General features: G+C 36.3%; 1 protein-coding gene across 2 annotated transcripts in view; it reads left to right on the top strand.

The window, feature by feature from the left end:
• Positions 1–25,400, top strand: part of sirt6 (sirtuin 6) — a 28,127-nt gene extending 2,727 nt beyond the window's left edge. The window contains exons 3-9 of one of the 2 annotated variants that reach the window (XR_013200738.1): positions 12,226–12,408; positions 13,910–13,969; positions 14,962–15,057; positions 16,347–16,427; positions 18,456–18,579; positions 24,115–24,612; positions 24,648–24,777. Coding sequence is in view for 1 of the 2 variants with exons in the window: in XM_077222170.1 (XP_077078285.1) it covers positions 12,226–12,408; positions 13,910–13,969; positions 14,962–15,057; positions 16,347–16,427; positions 18,456–18,579; positions 24,115–24,474 (904 nt within the window). In the remaining variant the exon portion in view is untranslated. Of the gene's footprint in view, positions 1–12,225; positions 12,409–13,909; positions 13,970–14,961; positions 15,058–16,346; positions 16,428–18,455; positions 18,580–24,114 lie in introns of both variants that reach the window. The other variant, XM_077222170.1, reaches the window with a different exon arrangement.
• Positions 25,401–25,622: the final 222 nt, after the last annotated feature.

Genomic DNA, 25,622 nt, shown 5'->3' with positions numbered 1-25,622 from the left:
ATTTGCCTGTGATTTCGGGCATTTGTCTGCGATTTCTCAAAACCTGTCGGCGAGCCAAAATCGGGACTAAAATCGTGCAGTCTAAACTCGGCATTAGTGTATGGAGCACTAAAGACACACCAAGCATTATAAGCCTACGGCTCGGTTTAATAGCTATCCTTGCCATCATCATTTCATTTTGTAGAAATTGTTTATCCTCAGATCACAAGACTATGTTGTTCTTATAAATAATCATTCTAGAAATGAGACAAACCGCCGCACAGTATGAACGAATTATCAGCACGAATCAGCAACTGTGCCGCATGTTGCATTCATAGAAATAGCTGCTGTTAATTATATCTTCACGAAATAAAAACATATTATGTTATATGCATTTTTAATAATACACTTTACAAATTATACACTACATATGGCCACTGCGTATCACGCAACTCTTAAGACTGCATAAACAGCTGGCCTGGCGCTGGCCTGAAATTGCTGTGACGTAATGGCTCTGTGGTTCAGCGTTCAAACATTACAAAATCAAAGCATTTTTCTGTTTTAGTTTCTTTTTGACTTTCATTTCCGTGCATCAACGGAAAAAAGGGGAAACGGCTTATTTTTCCATCATTTGGAGTATTAGATGACAATTAAAATAATGGTCTTTTTTTATTTTTTTAAATTCTCTTTCTGAAAACAAAAATCTAATAACCAGAAGATAAACGGACCATTAAGAAATCGTGTCTCTTCAGAAGACTTGGTTAACTGCTTAATTCATATGGATTTATTTTACGATATCTGCATGAATGTTTTGAAGCATCAGAATTTTGGGGGAATAAACTTTCAATGGGGAAACATGAAATCTACCTTTAATTTAATTAAAAGCTATCTTCCTTTGTGACGATTAACGAAAATCATATGGATTTGGAACATGAGTGAGTAAATTATTACAGAATGTTTATTTTTGAGTGAACTATCCCTTTAAGAGCAGTGCACTTGAGTCGTCATGTTTACTTGAATATGTTCACATTCCCTTTAAAGTCAGGACTAAAATGTTATAGGTATTCTCCATGCAATGCCATCAACGGAGCTAAAGCCAATGCAGTAATGCATCTGTTTTCCAGCCATATTTCTAATCTTGTGGCAGCCCAGTAGAAGGAAATCCTGTGGATTTAATCCTTCAAATATAATCAAAACCATGGTTTTCAAAGCCAGAAACAAAGCTTTTGCTTATTTCCATATTTCTTTACATGTGTGTTTGCTCGTTTTGTTTACTGTTCCGATACAACCTATACTTTGTGCAAAAGTAAAGAAAAATAGCCCTGAAATTACACATTTAAATGGACACAAAGGAGATTAAATTAGAGTGTGTTAAGAAAGACTGACATGTTATACATTTCCACCAGAATCACAGTAAACCACTAGAGGGAGATATGAAGTTTTAGCACCAATAACAGCTGAAACTCTTCTTCAAATACTGCACAGTATATACTGCATACAGCTCACAGTTTTTAAGAATGTGAAGTAGTAATATCTAACAATGAATGTTTTAATCTTTTGTATACCCCACATTTAGTCAAATGTAGTAGGTCATCATATCACTTGAATAATTAGCATTTTTGGTCAAAGCATGATGACAACTATTTGTTATTTAGAATTAATAATAATTAAGGAGTAAATTAAGGAATTAATAATTGAGGGACTTTACACAGTTCTTGAACCAAACTAAATCACTGTAATGACTTAAGTTGAACAATGACACTATTGTCGTTTTAGAGCTGCTTTACAGCAGAATTGTTTGCATCATTGATCATTAGCTGCTTTGAAACAATCTGTATTGCAAAAAGCACAATATGAATAAAGATGGCTTAACTTGACCTATTAACACGTAAAGGCTAGGGTAATGTTTTTCATAAACACTTTTTGGTTATACTGGATGAAGCTCTTTTCACATCCTGATACTAATCAATAATAGAAGTGCTCTAAATATTAAAGGTACAATATGTAAGATTTTTGTAATAAAATTTTCAAAACCCACTTTCACAGTGTGATATATTTCATGCAGTTGTGTATTTACATTATCCCAAAAGTTCCCAAGGATTTGTATATCCAGAGAAAATCCAGTTTTAAATAATGGCTCCTCCCTTGTCATTGTCCCCTATCAATGACGCAATATCCTCGGTTTCCGCTTGTAGAAAACGTAGAATATATAGATACCTCATTAGCGGCTGTTTCAATGGGCCGCTATACATAAGCCACCAATGAGGATCTATGTATATATATTTATATCTATGATATAGTATCTCGCACGCCGCTGTTGTTGTGTCGTTCAGTCATCGTGGTTCACGATTATTGATTGAGAGGACAGAAAATCCCCCCCCCAAAAAAAGCTAAACATAGATCAACTGAGGCAAGCAGGCTTTGGGAAAAACAGAGAAATAAAACAAGGATCGGCGTGGCATTTTCAGGATATAGAGAGTTTTGTGACAAACTTGGACTTGACAGAGAGACTGCTCTAGCATGTATTTTATAGACAGGTAAGCAAATATAAATTGTACTTATACAGTTATATTACAATTTTGTTTGTTTTCAGTAACAGTTTTTATCAAGTCTGTTGACCAAGTCTATGGTAGTGAAATTAAATACAGTATGTGTTTCTTGTACAGTATCTTTCGTTTCGTTCAATTTTACTTTTAGTACGATTGTTTTAAACGTGTAAAACTGTGCAGCATTAACCCACCAAATCAGTTGACAAATAGTTACAAATCAGTAACAGGCTAATATAGCATTACATTTCACGTTCCTTGCAGCTAATTCATTACGTTGACATAAAATAGTGTGATCAAACGTACAGGTAATACAAAAACTAATTTATTACCTCATCCGTCAACATGATTCGTGAATTGTACGAATTATACCATACATCTCTGGATGGTGAAAACAATATCTCCCATCATTCTTCTCTCCTTACATATTGTAGCTTTAAAAATCTTCTGTGGAAGTCTCCGGACCAAAAAAAATGTTCTTCCTATTATTGCATTTGGTCTCAAATCCAAAGATATGATGTCCTACCTGCCTGTCAACGTATGTATTTCTATACCTCCGCGCACCTGTTTGCGCAGACATCACACGTCATCAGTGTGATCCATGAGTCTATGCATAGTTAATATTAATTCATTAGTAATAATAATTTGTTACAATCCTTGTAGACAAACAGTCACCGAGTGCCACAACCAAACAGCAGCCGCCTTTTACAGTTCCTCCTGAACCAAAACAAAGAGCTTATATTGCTTTCACTGCATTTCTTAACCGTAATTACGAGATGGCAACCCGTGACGTTTTACCCAGAGCTGTTCACGTCCTCAGACTTGGATTTATGCTTTTCTATTGCAACACTATCAACAGTGAAATGAATCTGCAGCAGTCAGGTGGGACAGGTCAGCGCTCTTTAAGTTGTTTGTGTTCATTATTATTGTAATGTTATGTGCTTTGAGACATGAGGTAGTTTAGCGCCGTCTCTCGTGACTCTTTTGTTCACTCACTGCTGTACAAGTTCATGTGTTTTGAAGGAGTCGTGGCTTTGGACACTCTCTGAAGGGAGGACGAGATCTCATGCTTTCAAAGCTAGGTTGCTAATGCCAGCCTCTCTGAAATTGCCTACCCTACCTTTAATTAAAGTTTAGTTTTATGTAGTGTTTTTTTTTTCATTGTTAAAGTTAAAGTCACCATTGAAGTGATTGTTCTCTTTGAAGTTTCTTCCATTTTCAATGAGTATATTTAACTTGTTTTGGTGTATAGAAGTAACTCTATATTACCTTTTCAGTTTGTTTAACAAAGTTAGACAAATATGGAATTTTCACTATTATTTGATGTTAATGCTCAACTTAATACTCAACTTTGTTAAAAGGACAGACCAACTTAAAATTTTAAGTTGATACAATATTTTCAGTAAGTTGAGTATAGTATAAAAAAAAGTCCTGAAATTGGTTGCCTCAAGTTTTTGAGTTTTCTCAACTTCTGTGTAATATGAGAAGTATTCAAGCATGCTATTCTGAATAAAGTCAGTGAGATGCATGCTTTGATTTAGGTGGAAATAATTCATTTAAATTAACGCTCTGATGAAAATTCATGGGAGAATAACTGAACAACCGTTCTGGTCTCAGAATCTCTATAGAAAGCTCTTGGGCAGTTTTTAAATGAAGCCTGCGCCATACATCTAGTGCTTCTTTTCTATCTAATATTGAATCTTCCAGTTTCACACCACATAATTGATCAGCTCTAACTGATACAAAGATGAGCACTCTCGCTTTATCATATTATTGATCTACAAGTGGGAGTCTAAGGAAGGATTGTCTTGATTGGATCTATTTAACTGTAGGCCTACTCAGCACTTCTATAAATCAGTAGCAGTTTATGTAATTTTTATGGTCAAGCTGCAATAATATGCATTACAATGTTTATTTAGTAATATATTCTGTACTCATATTTGCAGAGGTGTCAATTCCAGGGGTCAGAAAGTAAAAGTCCTGCCATATGTTTATTCCACACATTAACTCAGCTAGCTGATTTCACTAATTAGTTCTATCTCCTGGCTGAAAAACTGTGCTAATTAGCAAATCCAGGTGATTGGAACAAAATACTGAGGAGGAATTTTACTTTCTGAGCCTGGACTTGACACCTCTGCATATTTGGGGAATCTGCCTTATTTTATACCCCAGTATCAACAAGGAACTACTTTATCAACCATTAAGAATTTATTGCACTGTGACATTTGGGATCCCAGTCGTCAGTTGCTGTGTCTCATTTCGAAGCCTTGTGTCCTCCGTAGGTCTCATTTGTCAGTCGCATGAGGCTGCATCATTTCAGTAAAGTAACCATTACATTCCAAAGTCATAAATAAATTACAACAATTTACACTTCACAAGGAATAATGGTCAATTTTATAATGGTTACCTTTCTGAAATGAGACATCTTTGACGTATGCGCCTGACTAATGAGACCTCCAGAGGACTCGGCCTTAAAAATGAGAGACAGCTATTGACATCGTGTCTGAATGTTCTACTTGTTGGTTTGTTAGTAATTCTCATTATTCACAATAATAATTCTCCTTAGATACTCATGACTTTTTACAGTAATGTAAAATTGTTTCTGTCCAGATGCAATTGTGCTTTACCAATTAACATGTCAAGTTAATGTATACATTGTTTTTTTTACATTGTGATAATGAAGATGAGGAGTTGTTTACATGTCACAATGCAACAAAAAAAATCGTAATGGTTGTAAAATAGCATTAATTCCGTATGCAAAATATGTATTTATTGTATTGTGTGTGTGTGTGTGTGTGTGTGTGTGTGTGTGTGTGTGTGTGTGTGTGTGTGTGTGTGTGTGTGTGTGTGTGTGTGTGTGTGTGTGTGTTTGCTGTGCTTTTCCACGCTGCTGATCCGAGTTGACCTCAATTCACTTGTTTACTTTCAGATTTGTGTTTGATGTACACATTTTTAATGGTCTCCTGAATTTAAGGGTGATTTAATTGGATTCACCTTTTTGAAGTTTGTCATTTTGCTCACACTCTGTGCAGGGGTTTTAATTTTAGAGGATGCTGACGTTATGTTGAGTGACGCCTCTTACATTTATTCTCCTTTTACCTGGCTGGTTTTCCTTTTTTCCCCTCTTTGTTATTCCGTCGGCTCGTCTGACACGTTATCAGAGTGTGTGTGTGTGATGTGGTGGGCCTCTGCACATTTTCCTCCTGTGGTCTCTTATATGAAATTTTCATGAGAACACCTGTCTATCAAATCTTGTTGACAGACTATTTTCAGAGGGGATGCTTCTATACGTGCAAATAGGGCTCTGCCTGACTGTGAGGAGCACATATAACACTTAAGGCAATAGTTCACTTAAAATAATTTACAATTCTGTCTATATTTATTCACATCATGTCATCTGAACCAAAATAGATTTGTCAGTGGAATGCAAAGGGAGTTAAAACAACATTCCTTCTTATGTTCATTCATGTTTATTTGATGCTATAAATGAACTAGAAGGAAGAGATGATCGGTTCACGAGCAGCTTTAACTGAGGCTCTACAGAGATCTGTCAGATACATTACAGAGCCACAAAACTATTGTTTAAATTTCTTTTAACAATGACTTTTAAAAGGTGAGACCTGGTCTGTACTGGACATTCCTACTGATGAAATGTGTCGTTTGAATGCACTGTAAGCATAGACTGTAAGTCATGAATAAAGGCATCTGCCAATTGCAGCAGTGTTGAGTTATTTAGCTGAAAGTCCCTGCTTTTTTTGTTTGATCAAAACTAGACGTAATAAAAAAAAGTAGAAGTTTTAAAGTTTTTTAAAGTAACAGTTTGAGATCAGTTTTTAATGTTTTTGAAAGCCTCATGCTCACCGAAGCAAAATAATATATTTTGATATTTTAATACATTGATACAATAAAATAATATATTTTTTAAATATTAAATTATACATATTGTATAGATCTACATTACATTATTTCTCCAGTCTTCAGTGTCAGATGATCTTTCAGAAATCATTCTAATATGCTGATTTGCTTCTCAAGAATTTTTTTATTTATTATTATTATTAGTGTTGAAAACAGTTGTGCTGCTTCATATTTTTGAGACAAACTCACTCTGGTATTTTCTGCAAGCATATTCATCTAAACAGCAGGGGCCGGTTGTACCAGCTGTGCGTAAGTTACAACTTAGCCTAGTTTGACGTAAATGGGCACTAAGTTGCAACTTAAGCACTACTAAATAATTTTGCGTTGCACCATTAAACTTAGTTGAAGCGTCACTCTTCATATAAACTAAATATTTACGGAAGCCTCCGATCAGGAGTAACGGTTGGAGTAAAATAGCAGACAGACTGAACTGCATCAATAAGCTCTTCTTTTACCTAACAGACTTCAATTCTTTAGACATATATGATAATCCTGACATTTACACTCGCTTACATTTTAAAAGAGAGAACATTATGTGAATAGATTACTTTGTTAGCGGCTCATCAACACGAACCTGTCCTATACGCGCCGCTGTGTGCATCGGTCCCATCGGTCTGTGTTGTGCATGTAAAAGATAAAAACCATAAGTAGTCTAGCCTACTTATTCATCTATCCTTATTAATTTCATTTCAAATATAGTTTCTGAATGTTATTTTTATATAAAAACACTTATTCATGATTAAGTATCGTATTTAATGGAAACTTATTTTTACCGTTAATTACAGTAGGCTATGTGAGGCAAAAGAAGTTAGAATGAAGGATAAACTGAAATTCACAGCATTTAAACACTTAACTTTTGCTCACATTTGACGTCAAGTCACCTTCATTTATAAAGCGCTTTTAACAATATGGACTGTTTCAAAGCAGCTTTAAAGTGATAATAGGAAATTAAAGTAACAGAGATTGTTTTGGTTTTACACAGCTCTAGAATAAAGTTATTGTCCAGCTAAAGTTAGTTTTGATGGATTCACTTCCGTCGCAACGATCATTAGTTATTAACTTAGGGGCCGCTTACACGACACCGTTCTAACAGAAAACCTTTTAATGCGATCCGGCCGCTCATTTGCACAACACAGTGCACGGTGGCTCTGAGAATTTTGTATCGTTTCCGCGTAGCCACGGGAACCAGAATTATCCCAACAACAATTTATCTGTAAAACGAAGAAGGCTGTAAAGCAGATTGAAGGCTGCTATTGGATCATTGAGGGTAAACGTCATACGACCTACTAGCTACATTCTGCCTTAAGAACAAATGGTGCAATGGAATAAAGCACAGAGTTAGTTATAAACTAGCTAGTAGTTTCTAAGCCTCTAGTATAGACTTTACGTTCCAATTTAAGAAAGACCTTACGAACGTCTGGTGCGACCCTACCCAGTGCACTACAATCTCATTCCAATTTCCCAGATTGCACAGCTATATTGCCTCGTTCTCTCAACCAGGCCCGGACTGGCCATCGGGAGCACCGGGAGATTTCCCGGTGGCCTGGCGACTAATTTGGCCTGCTGCCAGTCAGCGTTTTTTTTTATATGTCTCATATTTTTTATATCTCCAATGATGGAGAGAAAACGGCCAGGTGTATGGACGACCAGCTCTACCATATTTAAAAATAAATACAGAAATAAATAAATGCTCAATAAATAAATAAGCATACAATTAATTGCCCCAAAAAATACAATAAACAAATAAATGTAGGTAGAAATTAAACTATACAGTGAGACATAAATGTGTATCTCTTTTAATTAGCTTCTTTATTTATTCATCTTTTTAATAATTACCGTATTTATTTATTGTTCGTTATAACCTTCAACTTTATTTATTAATTACTTATTTTTTTTAAAGTATTTATTTATGTGCATGTTATAATATTTTTTTCTGTTTTATTCTTCCTTTGTATTTTTTTTACCCTATTTATTTTTTCAATGCTATTTATTTCTGCCTGTCGTTTTTACATTTCTGTATGCATTTCTGCCTCATTATGCAAATGAGGAGGGGCTGTCTTAGGGGATCAACTTCTGCCCATTGGTTGGTTAGCATTTTACTGCATTGGTCAATCTACATGGCTTTTCCCCGCCATAAAACATTGTTTAGTGGCAGTAATGCAACTCATTGGATGCCAGCTGCCGTAAAAATCCAAAGAAGAAGATGAAGAAGAAGAAGAAGCATTGTTTTCAAACTCAACAAGCAGACTTCAGTGTCCGACCTCTTAAGGGAAGCTTCTAATAGACTGCTAGACCGCTTCCTCCAGATTCTGAAAAACTACATTGTCGACATCTTTGTCCATGTGTGCCGCTAACTGAAACGCACATTCTGTCAGAGCGTCCAAACGAAAAATAATAAACTCAATACTTATAACGTTAGCATTGTTTTCAAAAACAGTTGCTAAATGCCTCAGCTCACTGACAACTTCATCGTAGGTAGCCATCTTTGTTGTGACTGTGGCCGGTGGCATGTAGATTCGACCGATGCAGTAAAATGCTAACCAACCAATGGGCAGAAGTTGATCCCCTAAGACAGCCCCTCCTCATTTGCATAATGAGGCAGAAATGCATACAGAAATGTAAAAACGACAGGCAGAAATAAATAGCATTGAAGAAATAAATAGGGTAAAAAAATACAAAGGAAGAATAACACAGACAAAAATATTCTAACATACACATCAATATATAAGGTAATTATTACAAAGGTGAATAAATAAAGAAGCTTATTAAGAGATATATACATTTATGTCTCACTATATAATTTAATTTCTACCTACATTTATTTGTTTATTGTATTTTTTAGGGCGATTAATTGTATGCTTATTTATTTATTGAGCATTTATTTATTTCTGTATTTATTTTTAAATATGGTAGAGCTGGTCCTCCATACAGGTGGAGCAGAGAGGGAAAGGAAAAAGAAAGCACTCCAAGAAGAAGCAGCAAAATGTTGCAAAATTACTGACCTGTTCAGGGCTTCAAGTGCAGGTCAGTTTCATCTGTAAATATAGCCTACTGTAACGTTACTTTTTTCTTCGTTAACTTAGAATTGAACTGCTAGCAAATGTAAGCGATAGCGCCCCTATTTCTATCGTCTACATTCGTGGAGAAATCAAAACAAATGAGTGAAACAGCACACAGAACACTCACAGAAGAAATCTGAGGTAAAAATTCTAATTGTTGTCTTTTTTATAACATATAATTTAGTTTAACATAACACAACTAAGGGAGCTGTTTCGCTGAATATTACCACGATTGGAAATGTTACATATAATTTATTGTTCAGTAAACAAGTAGCGTAGGTAATATTTATTATTTTTACTTACATTTTAGACACAAACAATATTAATTGTTTTTGTTCTATTGCACCGACGAAAATAGTTCAAAGAAAGCAACAGCAGCGCGGTGTTTTGTTACTGAATGATTCAGAGTTTTGAACGAATCTTTTGTATGAATGATTCAGTAACTCAATAATTAAGACGGTCACTTGTCGCCACCTATTGGCGGTTTAGTTTAATGTTTAAGTATTGGATTTTTTTTATTTGTATATTCAAACATTTATTTAAAACATCTCATAACATTATTTATTGCAGTTGTAATTTTGTAGTGCAAATTATTTAATTTGCTGGGCAACAGCCCTATAGTGTCTTATTATTATGACAGAATTTATTGATCAAATGTAAGAATTTGACATGAAAGATGATGCATACATTTAATAAGGTTATACAAATATTTGTATTAATAATTTTATTAATACATTTTATTAAATGTATTTAATATGTATTTTATTAAAAAGTCTTATGCAACCTGCTGACCTTCTAAGCTAACATTTTTGTTTAACTTCTATTCTGCAGTTTATATACATTTATGAGTGTGAAGTAGAGAGGTAGAAACAGCTTTGGACTTCAAGAGTAAATGCTTTTATAACGTTATGTATGGATAGCATGGCCTGGATGGGTGTAGGATTTCCCGGTCTGAAATTGTGTCCCAGTCCGGCCCTGTTCTCAACACTCGCCTGTTTAGTCAGCTTTGTTGGTGTGTTATGGAGTATTTCATAAGTGGAGAGCTCAGTTGGGACATATGTAATCTCAGGCTCAGAGCAAGTCTGTTTACTGACCGCTTGCGTATTGCACACACATTCTGAGCTCCATTCTGATTGCCTGGCTTCACACACTTTTCAAGAGTCAAAAGTGCACAGGTTCATATAAATGCACCGGGAAACAAACTTAACAGCTGTTTGGGGAAAACTAAACACTGCATTTGTTAGTTTGTGATATTGAATCTTTACAAAACAGTCAAAAGTTTAATTTTAGAAACTTGATAAGCTAGAAATCCTTGAGCAGACATAAATATTACTGTATATCCACTTGGTTTTCATCCGATTTCAGGTTTCCCTGCCCCTAAATGTCACATTAAGGAAAAGCTAACTTTGTTTGGCGGTTTACATGTCAGTCAGACGCCCTCTTTCTGTCTAAGCGGGTGATTCTTGGCCAGAATAAGCTGCAGTGTGTACAAGACTTTGATCAAGGACTTATTTAGGGGTTTATGCAGTACTTGTAAGAGCTTATCCAAGTTTAGTAAGAACAGAAAACTTTTGATAAGTCAGGCAGGAAAAGCTGCTGCATGCGTTTAACTAGGAAGGCAAAAAAAGCGAACTGAATTTCAGAAGGATTGGCTGTTGTGTGTGTGTGTGTGTGTGTGTGCAAATGCAAATTCCCAAGTGCACAAGAGCAAGATTTCTGCCCGCAAGTGCTTGTTTAAGTGAACTTTTGAGTTGTTCCTCTTAGTAACTCCATCTGCAGTCATTATAAAGCACAGGAACCTCCTGCTGTTCTCCATGATAACTAAAACCGCATCTTTGTCGTCTGAGATTCCCAACGGCTCGGCAGTGCTTACTGAATCACAGTGGGAGAGGAGGATCAGAGCCGGGAACAAGGGTTTTTCCCCCTCAAGTTCACTTATAATGTTAGTCAAGGTTTCGTGCAACAAATACAGCCGGATTGTAGTATTATATAACTGTTTTCAAACCTTAAACCCAAAAACAATTCTGGAATAATTTACATTTATGCATTTGGCAGATGTTTTTATGCAAATTACATTGCATTTCAAGTTATGGTATTTTATTGGTTTGTTTTATTGATTATCCGGAATTCGAACCCATGACTTCGGTGTTGCTATTATCATGCAGTAGCGTTCAAAAGTTTACGATCTGTAATATAACTTTAGTTATGTCAGTGATGGAAAGCTGAATTTTTAGCGTCATTACTCCAGTCTTCAGTGTCACACGATCCTTCAGAAATCATTCTAATATGATGATTTATTAGCAGTGTTGAAAACAGTTGTGCTGCTTAAGAAATCTTTTGTAATATTATAAGTGTCTTTGCTGTCCCTTTCGATCAATTGCTGAATAAAAGTATTAATTTATTTTTTTAAAAAACTTACTGTTGCCAAACTTTTGAATGGTAGTATAGATGCACTTCACAGATTAATGTTTGTATGTTAATGTGTTCATTGTGCACAGATTTCAGTAGATCTGCTTGCAGTTTTTACCTATATGCTTTAAGTTTTGAAAGTAACAGTATGTTTTCATAGTATATTAAGCTCTATATTTCAAATGATCAAGGAAGATTTAGTTTTGATCATTTCAGTGAGGAGTACATTCTGTCTGAGCATTCAATGGGTCCTACTCCTCACTGAAATTGAGGCTGTATTTCAACAAAGGCATGTTTGTGATGTGTGTGATCATCAGAGGTCCTAAAGGAGTGTGGACGATGGAGGAGAGAGGTGAGACGCCTCACTTTAACACCACGTTCGAGGAGGCGCGTCCCAGCGTGACTCACATGTCTCTGCTGCAGCTGCAGAGGACAGGACACCTCAAATACCTCATCAGCCAGAACGTAGACGGCCTTCACCTGCGCTCCGGCTTCCCCAGGTAATAACCTAACGGATATTGCACACAAAAAAAGCAAAAGCTTTCTCAAAAAGCTGCAGTCTGATTGGCTGGCTTCATGCAGGTCTCACTTCTCGCTTTGATTAAAGTTTTGACCTCTGTCCTGTGTGTGATTTCAGATGTGTCATGTTGATTAGCTCTTGTAATTTCCCCCTTCCGTAGGCAAACGCAATTAGCATGTCTTGTTCTGGGCAATTTAGCCTGTTGAATTTAGCATATTGACATGATGGATTTCCCGTTATTTACAAGCAGACTTAATTATAAGCCCTCAGTCTTCATATATTGTATTTTTCGTTAATGTTATGAATTTGAATCAGAGTTATTATCTTAACAATTAAATTGTAAAAAATAAATAAAAAAAGTAATTAAATGTAAAAAAATAAAAACTTGTTTTAGTGCAGTTAGTTGGCAACATTTGCCGGGTTTTTTTAAGTTAGTTGATATACTACTAAAGTAACTATAATATTAATAAATAAAAACTATAGTGCTGATTTAGAAAAAGTTTTATGGTGGCATGAGGACTGTGAGAGGTTGCGACAGAAGAAAGCATCCATGCATAGTTCTTGTGGATTTATGGCTTGAATTATGCAAAACAGTTGCATTACCACAAAGTTATCGTCTGTACTTTTTAAAAAATATATAAAAAACCAATAACAAAATATCAATATCAAGGGCACCAATACACTGCCTTATAAACACATCAACATTCTACATGCCTCTGAGCTCTTTAGAGTAGGTTTATCATTACTACATAAAGAAGAGTTGTTTTATTAATAATACTGTCTGTCATCCATCCATCCATCTATAAGTCATCTATCTATCTATATATTTTATTTGTTGTCTAATTGCAAAGAGTAGAGTGGTCATGAGATTGTTCTGCGCAGTCGGAGAATCCACGTGTCATGCGAAAAATACACAACACAGGTCAAAATAAAGAATGAGAAGTGTTGTGAATGGGGTGGGTTAGAGTTCTCCTCTGAGTTCTGAAAAAACAGTCCATTTGTTTGTGAATTGGGCTGCACTGGTTGCACTGCATGTTTTTGAGTCACCGGTTCATAAGAGTCATCTGTTAAGGAAGTTGATCACACAGTAAGTGCAGCCCGCAAATGCAACTTATAGAAATATGTGTTATGGTTTTTATTTCATTATATTGAAGCGCAGCTGCTGAAAAGAGGTGCAAAAACACTAGTTAGATTCAAATTTGATACTAGGATAAATCTGAGGTGGCAGTGTTTTTTTCTTAGGGTGGCAGTTGCTGTTAGTTGTTATATATAAAACATATAGAAATGACAAAGACAAAAAAGATACTAAAACTTTAATTAAAATTAAATGAAAATATAAAAAAAATTACAAAATCTGTGATGTGTAAACGAATGATGGGATTGCCATCTTTTCTGTAATAGCTCCATTCTCTCATTATGAATTATGATTCATTTCTCATTCTCAGTCTTATTGGGTTTGTTTATTTCTCTGTATCTGCTAGGGATCGATTGTCGGAGCTGCACGGGAACATGTTTGTTGAAGAATGTGAGAAGTGTGGCAAGTATGTGATGGATCTCTCTGAACATGTTAATGAAGTCTGTCTTCACAGTGCACTCATCAAGACCAAGAATAACGGCAACTTCTCATGTAGACTGACAGATGCTTTACAACAGAAGACATTCAGGACGGTTTTAAACTTGTTGCTGTGTTACTGCTTGCTGAGGGCATATAATGATATAAAAAGACTATAACTCATTTATGTGACTAGCAGCATATAGTAGCAGAAACAGCTTTCACAGGGTGTCTGCAGGCTTTATGAAGGTACATTTAAGATTTTTTTAAAGACTAAATTAAAGGTAGCACAATACGTCAATATGTTCTGTAAATGTCTAGGGTGAAACATAATGACATGAGTTGTATTAGCATTACTTGAAAATACAACTTATAACAAATATCCATTACTTTTTAATTCATTTTACAAAAGTAAAAAATAGCTTGAATGATAGATGTTTAGATATTTGTATTAGAAAACAGGACAAAAATACAGAGGAAGATATTTATTTTTTGCATTAGATGCAACATTTAATGCCATAACTTTCTGAATGTAAGATTTCTGCTCTGATTTAAGACTTTTTTAAGGCCTTAATATGTATAAAGGCAAATTAAGAACTTTTAAAGACCCTGTTTCATCTGAATATAAGCTTGTTTTAACAAATAGTTTTAAATTACTTTAAAGTGTGTACTTTTGCATGTTAAAGTACTTTCTCTCATCCCAGTTTAAAGCAATATTCCAAGTTCATTATCATCATACAACCTAAGCTCAATCGACAACATTTGGGGTCCATTACCAAAAAAAATAAAAATTCCATTTGTCCCTCCTTTAAAAAATAAATCAATCTTACAATGACTTGCATTGAGGCACTTACAATGAAGGTGACTGGGGCCAATCTGTAAACATTAAAATACTCTGTTTAAATAGTACAGCCACAATACAAACAATATGTGTTAACATATTGGCACAGCGATAAGCACTTGTGCCCTGGGCTGTTTCAGGCAGTATGTACGGGACACAGTAACTGGAGTCATGGGTCTGAAGCCGACCGGACGCTACTGCGATGTCACACGTTCCAGAGGACTCCGATCTTGCAGGTGATTGCACCATTTTAGAGGAATGGACCAGATCAGGTCCATTATTGATTTTCCATGATGGTGGGACCCAGAATTTCAAGACTATTCACACACATATCTATTCTGTCTGTGTATTGCTGTGAAGTCTGGGCTCCCCCATCAATCCAGTTTGTCCTAAACATGAGACCTGCTTCATATTAAGGGCTTCAAAATGAATCGTAAGATATAGTTAGCGCGTATAATGCTCTGACAGATACTTGTGCTGTTGAATGCCTTTGAGATGTGGTGTTTTCCTCAGTGCATAACTTACACCCAGGACGAGCTATAGGACTGTGACGCTTTGGGGGTGTTGACAGACTCCATCTACTCCATCTGTGTTTTGATCATCGTTGTGAAACTGATCCAGAACACACACAAAAAGCATTTTTCTCAGCTTTTTTCTCAAAATTTTGCTTTTTACCTACATTCAAATGTTCCTAATAATAATAAAAGAATGTGTGAAGTTTTTTTTTTTTCTTTTGATATATTTCATGCTCAAATATTCATACAACAATATATTCTGGGGGCCATGAAACTTTTGTGAAATTGATCACAATTTATGTTTTTTGTGGCACTAGGCTGCGTTCCAGTCCACTTTTAGACACACACTTGAGAACTTCGAACTTGCGAAAGGCCCCTGGCAGTCTGAGGTCTCAGTTGCTCAAATTTAAAATATTTCAGTGACATGATTTTTAAAATGTCTATCTGGTATTCACCAGTGTCATTTTATACTGTAGTATCATTAGCCAACTCATGTAGCATTTTTTAATATTGAAAATTAGTTTTTATTATTTCCATTTTTATTTAAAGTTTTAGTCATTTTGTTGTTTTGGTTATTTTAACATTTTTTTTTTCCAAGTAATTAAAAAAAATAATTGTTATGGTTTTAGTTTGTTAACGATAATAACCCTGGTAATCCCGAACGACTGCGAGTGACTAATTAAAACATGTAAAAGAGAGTAAAAGTAACAGAGCTTGATATTGACATTGATGCCCAGCTTTCTTAACTTGACTCAAAAACGTGATGTCCGTCTGACGCACGTGTACACAAAACAATTTTAAAATAGCAAGAACGTGTCCTGCGAATACGCCCCCTCAGATCTCTGCGCTTGTCATGAGCTATTTGTTCTGTCTCATCACTGTGTGTGTGTGTGTGTGTGTGTGTGTGTGTGTGTGTGTGTGTGTGTGTGTGTGTGTGTGTGTGTGTGTGTGTGTGTGTGTGTGTGTGTGTGTGTGTGTGTGTGTGTGTGTGTGTGTGTGTTTCTCTGCAGAGGGAAGCTGATCAGCACTATATTGGACTGGGAGGACTCACTGCCTGACAGAGATCTGAATAGAGCTGATGAGGCATGCAGGTAAGGAAGATGAATATCCCGAGACTGAGAATGAATGAGGAAGGTGTGCTCTAACAATACAGAGAGAAGGCCATTATATTTAGGGAATCAGAACGGTGTGCATTGACAACAAGGCAAGCAGCACTTAAAGGTTGAGCACATTCCTTTGGTGATTGACAGGTGAATTTAGAAAACGCAATTACTTGATGTACTAGCATAACTAAAACTTAAACTGAAGTTAAAAGCATATAAACATGATTTTAAAAAAAAGTTAAAACAACTAAATTACAAAAAAATTTATTGAAATGAAAATGGAAAATATTAAAATAACTAATTCAAAATATTAATAAAAACTATACTAGTAGTATCCAATGATACTATAATAATATTGGTTTGTGGAGCTGTAACCCAATTTGTGTGGTATTCTCAGGGAATTGTGACAGTGATGCTTGCAATGATTTCACGACAATATGCCAATTTGTTGATTTTGTGATGATTGGATTGCAGATGATTTGTAAAGATTGAGTAAAGAAAAATAAATTGAAGTAATCTTTAACAAAACGTATGCAAATTGTTTCAAAATGACAGATATTGAAAACAGGACAAATCTTTTTTTTTTTTTTCTGGTTATGGAACCGTTGTGTTTTTTATAAATGATTTATCCATGCACATCATTATTTTTTTTTAAATCAATCTGTTTCACTCAGATACACTTTAAAATATGGAAGAAAAGATGAGCGCGAAGATAATTGCAATCACAAGCCGATTTTAAAGAGTCCCCAGGAATGTACAGAGAGATTAATCATGATTTAGGTTAAAGTATTTTAAAATTAAAATGAGTTTTGGACTTTATTTTATACATTCATTTATATAGCCAAACTTCTATAGTGTGTTCTGACAGTGATGCATTGTAAACTTGACCTCACTTCCTGCACAAAGTTTTGCAATCATAATTACTTATAACTATTTCATTTTCAGTTACAATTATTAGATTAAATGTGTCTGAAAGTGCGTCCTTACAAAGTATTAAAAGAACTTGGAATCAGAACCAGAATTCCTTATGATTCTCAGTCTTCATCATTGTATCAACAGCAACAGATCCAGCTTAATCATATTACGGTGAACGTACTTCAGTCTAGACACACAGACACACACTCACACAAAACATCCCACAACACCTGCTGCACATCTGACTCGCAACTGTCCTCTGGGTTTCCACATGCTTGTAAAATCCACTGGAGTTTGATGGAAATAAATGTGATCTTGAATATGGTTTTTCACTTTCTATTTTGTAATGCACAGTAGTTATAAGTTGAGTTCCTCAAGTGATTCATTGAATGTAATGCGTACATCCATTTGTTTAAGCTGTCAAGAAAACTCTTGACAGCTTAAACAAATGAATGTACGTATTACTTAATTTCTTATTTTTTTTCTTTTGCCTTGGAGTTAAAAAATGACTGAGACATGTTCTTTACAGGTTTTGCATATTAATGATGATAATTTTAATTATTAAATGATGATGATGAATGAAATAAAAAAAGAAACCATATAGAAACAACAGATTGGTAGTGATAGATAGTTTATTTGCGGTTTATAAAAAGGTTAGTTCCAGTCCTTGTTTCGGATTGGTCAATAGCTGTGTTTTATTCACGAAAAAATACAGCAATGGCCGCTTCCCCCAACGGTTCTATTTATCACTACACAATACCCCTAGCAACCACTCTTAGCTACGTAAACAGATGTTCTCATTGATATTGTTCATTGAAGCTAACAACGCCCTTCAGCCGTGACTTATTCACGATACAGCACAGCCTCTCGTACCTTATTGCTTACATAATGACCACTTGAAGGTTTAGAAGAATTAAGCCTTTCATTGGTCTTAATGAAGCAGGGAAAGACCATTAAAAGGACAGTCACACTTCCAGAAGCGTGACATTTGTGTGTGCATTATGACTCAGATGGCCTGTGGCTGTACCGACTGAGGCTGAGACTAATGTGAATGAACCAATTCACAGACCCCAACAGCTGATATTGTGTCTCTCTTCACAGGCGAGCTGACCTGGCCTTGACGTTGGGTACATCTCTTCAAATTAAACCTAGCGGTGATCTTCCTCTTCTAACCAAACGTACTGGAGGGAAGCTGGTTATAGTCAACCTTCAGCCTACAAAGCATGTACGTCTCGCTCAAACTGCACAAAGTTTTGACAAATAATATTTGTAGCATATAATGTATTTTTAAATTGATTTTCATATCTCACTTGAGGAGCACTGTTTGTATGACAGTGTTTAATAGATACTTACATTAGTGTTCAAAAGTTTGAGGTCAGTAAGATTTTTAAAGAAATTACTACATTTATTCAGTAAGGATGCATTAAAATGTTCAAATGTGATAGTAAAGACATTTATAATGTTTCTAAAGATTTCTAATTCAAATAAATGCTGTTCATTTTTGAACTTTCTGTTCATCAAATAATCCTGAAAAACATGCATCATTGTTTCCACAAAAATTTGAAGCAGCACAGCTGTTTTCAACATTGATAATAATGAGAAATGTTTCTTGAGCATCAAATCATCATATTAGAGTGATTTCTGAAGGATCATATGACACTGAAGACTGGAGTAATGATGCTGAAAATTCAGCTTTGATCACAGGAATAAATAACATTTTATATATATTCACTTAGAAAATGCTTATTTTAAATTGTAATATCTCACAATATCGCTGTTTTTACTGTATTTTTGATCAAGTATATGCAGTGAGTGCTTCTTTGACTTCTTTCTTATCAATCCCAAACTTTTGAACGGTAGTGTATAAGAATCAATTTCAGTTAGTATTCTGACTATGCAGACAGCAGAGCCGCTCAGAAGGTTTTTAAAGGGTAACTAAACCCCTGGTCAGAGCCTGACTCCACCCACTGGCAATATTTGAAAAATGTTGGAGAAGTGGGCAGAGCCCAGCGGAGGGGGGCGTGTACCTGAGACACATCTCTTTGTATGGAACCTACCTACGTCACCAACAACCGCTGCGTCACGAACCACCGCAACCACCAATAGGAAAATTCAACTGCAGTAGCCACCGTTCAACCTGAAGAGGGCAGCACTCGGTTTTTAAACCAGATATGGTTTTTAAACCATACAGGTCCTTCTCAAAAAATTTGCATATTGTGATAAAGTTAATTATTTTCCATAATTTAATGATAAAAATTAAACTTTCATATATTTTAGATTAATTGCACACAAACTGAAATATATCAGGTCTTTTATTGTTTTAATACTGATGATTTTGGCATACAGCTCATGAAAACTCAAAATTCCTATCTCAAAAAATTAGCATATCATGAAAAGGGTCTCTAAACGAGCTATTAACCTAATCATCTGAATCAACTAATTAATTATAAACACCTGCAAAAGATTCCTGAGGCTTTTAAAAACTCCCAGCCTGTTTCATTACTCAAAACCGCAATCATGGGTAAGACTACCGACCTGACTGCTGTCCAGAAGGCCATCATTGACACCCTCAAGCAAGAGGGTAAGACACAGAAAGAAATTTCTGAACAAATAGGCTGTTCCCAGAGTGCTGTATCAAGGCACCTCAGTGGGAAGTCTGTGGGAAGGAAAAAGTGTGGCAAAAAACGCTGCACAACGAGAAGAGGTGACCGGACCCTGAGGAAGATTGTGGAGAAGGACCGATTCCAGACCTTGGGGGACCTGCGGAAGCAGTGGACGGAGTCTGGAGTAGAAACATCCAGAGCCACCGTGCACAGGCGTGTGCAGGAAATGGGCTACAGGTGCCGCATTCCCCAGGTCAAGCCACTTTTGAACCAGAAACAGCGGCAGAAGCGCCTGACCTGGGCTACAGAGAAGCAGCACTGGACTGTTGCTCAGTGGTCCAAAGTACTTTTTTCGGATGAAAGCAAATTTTGCATGTCATTCGGAAATCAAGGTGCCAGAGTCTGGAGGAAGACTGGGGAGAAGGAAATGCCAAAATGCCTGAAGTCCAGTGTCAAGTACCCACAGTCAGTGATGGTCTGGGGTGCCATGTCAGCTGCTGGTGTTGTTCCACTGTGTTTTATCAAGGGCAGGGTCAATGCAGCTAGCTATCAGGAGATTTTGGAGCACTTCATGCTTCCATCTGCTGAAAAGCTTTATGGAGATGAAGATTTCATTTTTCAGCACGACCTGGCACCTGCTCACAGTGCCAAAACCACTGGTAAATGGTTTACTGACCATGGTATTACTGTGCTCAATTGGCCTGCCATCTCTCCTGACCTGAACCCCATAGAGAATCTGTGGGATATTGTGAAGAGAAAGTTGAGAGACGCAAGACCCAACACTCTGGATGAGCTTAAGGCCGCTATCGAAGCATCCTGGGCCTCCATAACACCTCAGCAGTGCCACAGGCTGATCGCCTCCATGCCACGCCTCATTGAAGCAGTCAAAGATTCCCGACCAATTATTGAGTGCATAACTGAAAATAATTATTTGAAGGTTGACTTTTTTTGTATTAAAAACACTTCTTTTATTGGTCGGATGAAATATGCTAATTTTTTGAGATAGGAATTTTGGGTTTTCATGAGCTGTATGCCAAAATCATCAGTATTAAAACCATAAAAGACCTGAAATATTTCAGTTGGTGTGCAATGAATCTAAAATATATGAAAGTTTAATTTTTATCATTACATTATGGAAAATAATGAACTTAATCACAATATGCTAATTTTTTGAGAAGGACCTGTATATTGTAGAATTAAAACACTTTAAACCCAAATGACAAAAAAATTACTAGAATCAATGAACAGCATTTATGAAGCTCCATTCTTACAGATCATTAACTAAAAAAAGTTGTTTTAGTGTTTAGTTACCCTTTAATAGTCTTTATCTTAGTCCTAATCCACACAAAAGTACACACGCTTGTACATATACATAGTAGTTTGAATTCTGTCAGCAGGTGTGAGCACATAGATCACACGCTCGGATTAGTGTCCTTCAAAAGCACAGCTGCGCTAAACCCTTTCTGACCATTCATTCTCTTTATTTTAACAACTTTGATTAAGAAGCTTTGCAGCTTCGTCAAATAGTCAGATGGATTTTCTCTTAAGCTTGTATCGTCAGTCTGTCGTTTCCTTTCTGATCTCATCATGTGGCTTGAATGTTTTTTAATGGATTAATCCTATTAATTTTAAGACGTGTTGTTATCGGCCCATGTTTGAGTCATGTTTCATCTGAAGGTTATTTTTGCCAACTTCGAAGCTTCCAATTCGTCAACATCTCAGTTCCCAAATTGGATTTATTTTCTATAAATCTTGTTTGAAATTCAATGCCTGACATATATACAACGTGTTATTCCACATGTCAGATTTTGGGAGGGGGAGTTTATGGTATTATAGCTTCTTAGCATGTGAAGGAATAGATTTTGACATTTCTTGGGCAATTTTTTAATGTGTGTAATCTGGCGGTGCTGTGTTTGATTAAAGTGTTAATTTATTCAAAGTAAATAGTATTTCACAGAGACTTGCAGAGAATGCAACAAAAAAAAATGCATTCAAGGAGCACATACACTACCGTTCAAAAGTTTGGGGGTGTTAAGATTTATTAAATGTTTTTGAAAGAAGTCTTATGCTTACCAAGACTACACTTATTTGATCAAAAAATACATTAAAATGTTATATACATTAAAATTAATATTTTGAAATATTATTACCATTTGAAATAGCTGCTTTCTAATTGAATATATTTTAAAATGTAATTTATTCCTGTTAAAGCGGCATTATGCAGGATTCCTGTTTTTGTCAAACAGTGATCCCTAGAGTCGCTGTAGAGTACTTGTATTTAACGTTACTGTCGTAAACACCACTCACGCAGAGCGTATCTGCACTCACAGCCTCTGCACTTCATAATAATAAAGTAGTCTACCGCGTTAGGCTTACCTGAGCCTAAATGCCAGATGACACCAATAAAGTGTATCATGTACGTCGCATTATTTCGCAGGGCTCTCAAGTTTTGAAGACAGGCAAGAGTGACATCCAGCCGACAGATACATTTTTGTCATTGGTTGTTGCGTTAAATCTTACCCAGATACAATAGTGCTATTTTCTGATTGGCTATTGTGTAGCTCGACGAACAACACCAGAGGAGACGCGCTTGATTCCTGCCGGTTCCACAGTGAGAGCGGCGCGGCCAGAGTTTTGGCATGTTAAATATATTACAAATAGTTTTTCAGCGTGAGAAATACAATGTGTGGCGGGAGAGCGGGACAAAAGACCGAAATGAGTGACACTTGAGAGCCCTGATTTCGTAACAATGTCCATTATGATGTTGTTAGACATGATTATTGCAATTTATCATAATAGTTTGCAAATTGCGCTCATTTACACTATTTACAACATGTAGGCTTGTTTATGTCCTGATAATTATGTGAGATATTGACAACTGTTCTCATGATAATCGCAGGAATCAACTTTAACAGTGAAAGCCTGAGCGAGTGGGACTCTTGTCCGGTTCCTCGTGCTGTCAGATTCTCGTTACCTTTTTCTAGACTCTTCCGACCGCGCTCTCTTCGGGGTTTTTTTCGCCATTCTGAAAACGCAGGTCCGATGTTTACTCATGTCTGACTCCTCGCTCGGTCAGTCTGCCATTTCCTCTTTCTCTGTTCCTCCGACAATGCTTTTCTAGCTTTCTGCTTCTTATATGCCAGCTTTGCCATGGGACGATAATTGTGCTTATAGCTAGCCGTATCCTGGATGGGGGCGTGTACGCGTGCAGTGCCGTAAAGCAATTCGTTACCTCGCGAGACCTAATATCACACGATACTTCCTAAAAACTGAGGCCGCCGGCCCAAAGTTGAAAGGGTGGTTTTGCGGCTCACAGGCACCAGGGGGGTGCGAGACGACCACCATTCAACACGAAATCAGTAATATAAACATTACAATGACTCCAAAGCTGTTCGGTTAAGGTAAAAAAAGTACTTAGTTCTGCTTTAATCAAAGCATCATTACTCCAGTCTTCGGTGTCACATGATCCTCCAGAAATCATTCTAATATGCTGATTTGTCACATCCATTTCAGTTGAATCAAACTCTTAAAGGTGCACTAAGCGATTTCTGAGAAACTTTTGAAAGTGGATTGGACTGAGCACCACAATAAACTTGTAGCCAATCAGCAGTAGGGGGCGTGTCTATTCATGACGGGGAGGACAGAGTGAGCCAATCAGCAGTAGGGGGTGTGTGCACTCATGATTGGGGAGGAGAGAGAGTGAGCAAAAGGGAGATTTGAAGAAAGGCTGTAGAAAGAGAGATATCAGGATGGCCTAAGACCCTCGTTAATATTAGGAAAGCTTTCCAGCGCTGGAGAGACCTAAGCAAGAACGGATGCCGAGGTATGTTTAGAGCATGCAAAAAATGAAAACTCGCCGAATTACCCAATCCTGCAATCCATATGACTTTCCCCCTTCTGTGCTTGAAAAGCTTGAAAAGTCGCCAATTTCTGAAGTCATACAATGTACATACATATGTGATGGTGTTTTAGTGAATAATGGCGTAAATTGTCATACACAAAAAGCTATTGTATGAGATCACAAGTCATATTGACAATTTGTTTATGGCGCCTTTTTATTTATAACATCATCATTAATGCTCATTAATTTTTAGTGAACTATTCCTTTAAAATCTCTCTGGTTGTTTTTACTTAACAGTGCTACTTGTTTTTTGCAGGACAAGCACGCCCACCTGTGTATCCATGGCTACGTAGATGAGGTCATGGGTCAGTTGATGAAGCTGCTGGGATTAGATGTTCCTGAGTGGGCGGGACCAACGCTGTGTGAAAGCTCAGGTGGAGACCTGGACATCCTCCCCTTCGGAGCCTGGAAAAAGGAAGTAAAGATTGAGCTGAAGATAGAGGAAAATAAACAAGCTGTCCCAAAGAAACGAAAGAAAAAAGAGCAGGGTGTTGAGATAAACTGCAAGGAAGATGTTAAAGAAGAAGAAGAGACAAGAGAAGGGGGAAAGGAAACTGCGTTAAGTGACTCTCGACCAATCAAAGCGCAGACGGACATTGAACAACCCTCTTCTTAGAGAACTATCACAATCAGACAGAAACTGAATGAAGTCTCAGGAAGTGCGGTCACCAAATGCCCTGTGTTTACATCATCATGAGGAAAGCCTAGACTCAAACCTGTTAGATGTCTTGCACACTGAGCAGAAGGAAGTGATGTAATAGGGCCATGAGTCAGTACTACTACAGCTAGTTAGTGGGTATGATTTTATTTGCCAGGTGATCACAGCAGTTATTCTGGATAGAGGTTTTGGTGAATCATGGTTTTGTACTGTAAAATAATGTGATGTTTTCTAACCTCAAATAAATCAGGTTTCTAAAAATAAGGTTCACTTACATGTCTTATATAGTTCACTCCAACATTAAAAATATATATATTGAAATAATCTTTGCTATCATTTTCCCACAGTGTAGCCTTACTTGTCATTCTATTATTTTTATAATCTCAAGTATTTTCATTAGATTCTTATAATACAATGTATTTATCATTGAACAACAAATACAACTATAATCTATGCATATGTAATTATTTTAACAATTAGAATGATACATTTGTCAAATGGGGGATATACTTAATTGTAATGCCACAATGCAAAAAACGTAACTTGTTATTGGTCCTAAAAATAGGCTTTGTCTTTATGCAACATATTTTTTAATGTTTTGTTTTATTTGTAGGTAAAAAATGACCCAGACAAGTTTGTAAAATTCAACCTTAAAGGCGATTTAATAGGTCTGCTAAACACATTTGTATGTTTGTGTGTGTTTTGAGAGAACAGGTGTTTGCCTGAGCTATTCATATTAGTTTTGTAACATGTAATGCTCAACGTTTACTAGTTTACACTGAGACATTTATTGATTATTTTGTTTCTGTCTTAAGAGACATGCTGTGTAAGTTCATTGTTTTTGTACTTATTTCATGGAGAAAAATAAGATGCTGAAACTGTCAGCAGACTAGTGTTTTGAGTTATTTTACACACACACACACGCGCACGCACACACAGACACAGACACACACTCACTCACCGACCGGCCACTTTATTAGGTACACCTTGCTAGTACCGTGTTGGGCTCCCTTTTGCCTTAAGAACTTCTTTGTGGCATAGATTTAACAAGGTGCTGGAAACATTATTCAGAGATTTTTCTCCATATTGTCATGAGAGCATCTCAC

The sequence above is a fragment of the Siphateles boraxobius genome, unplaced genomic scaffold, assembly GCF_051911475.1.
Source record: "Siphateles boraxobius isolate OS27281-9 unplaced genomic scaffold, OSU_SipBor_1 86, whole genome shotgun sequence".
NCBI lineage: Eukaryota > Metazoa > Chordata > Actinopteri > Cypriniformes > Leuciscidae > Siphateles > Siphateles boraxobius.
Note: the sequence above shows the minus strand (reverse complement) of the source record. Positions and strands in the feature narration are given on the sequence as shown.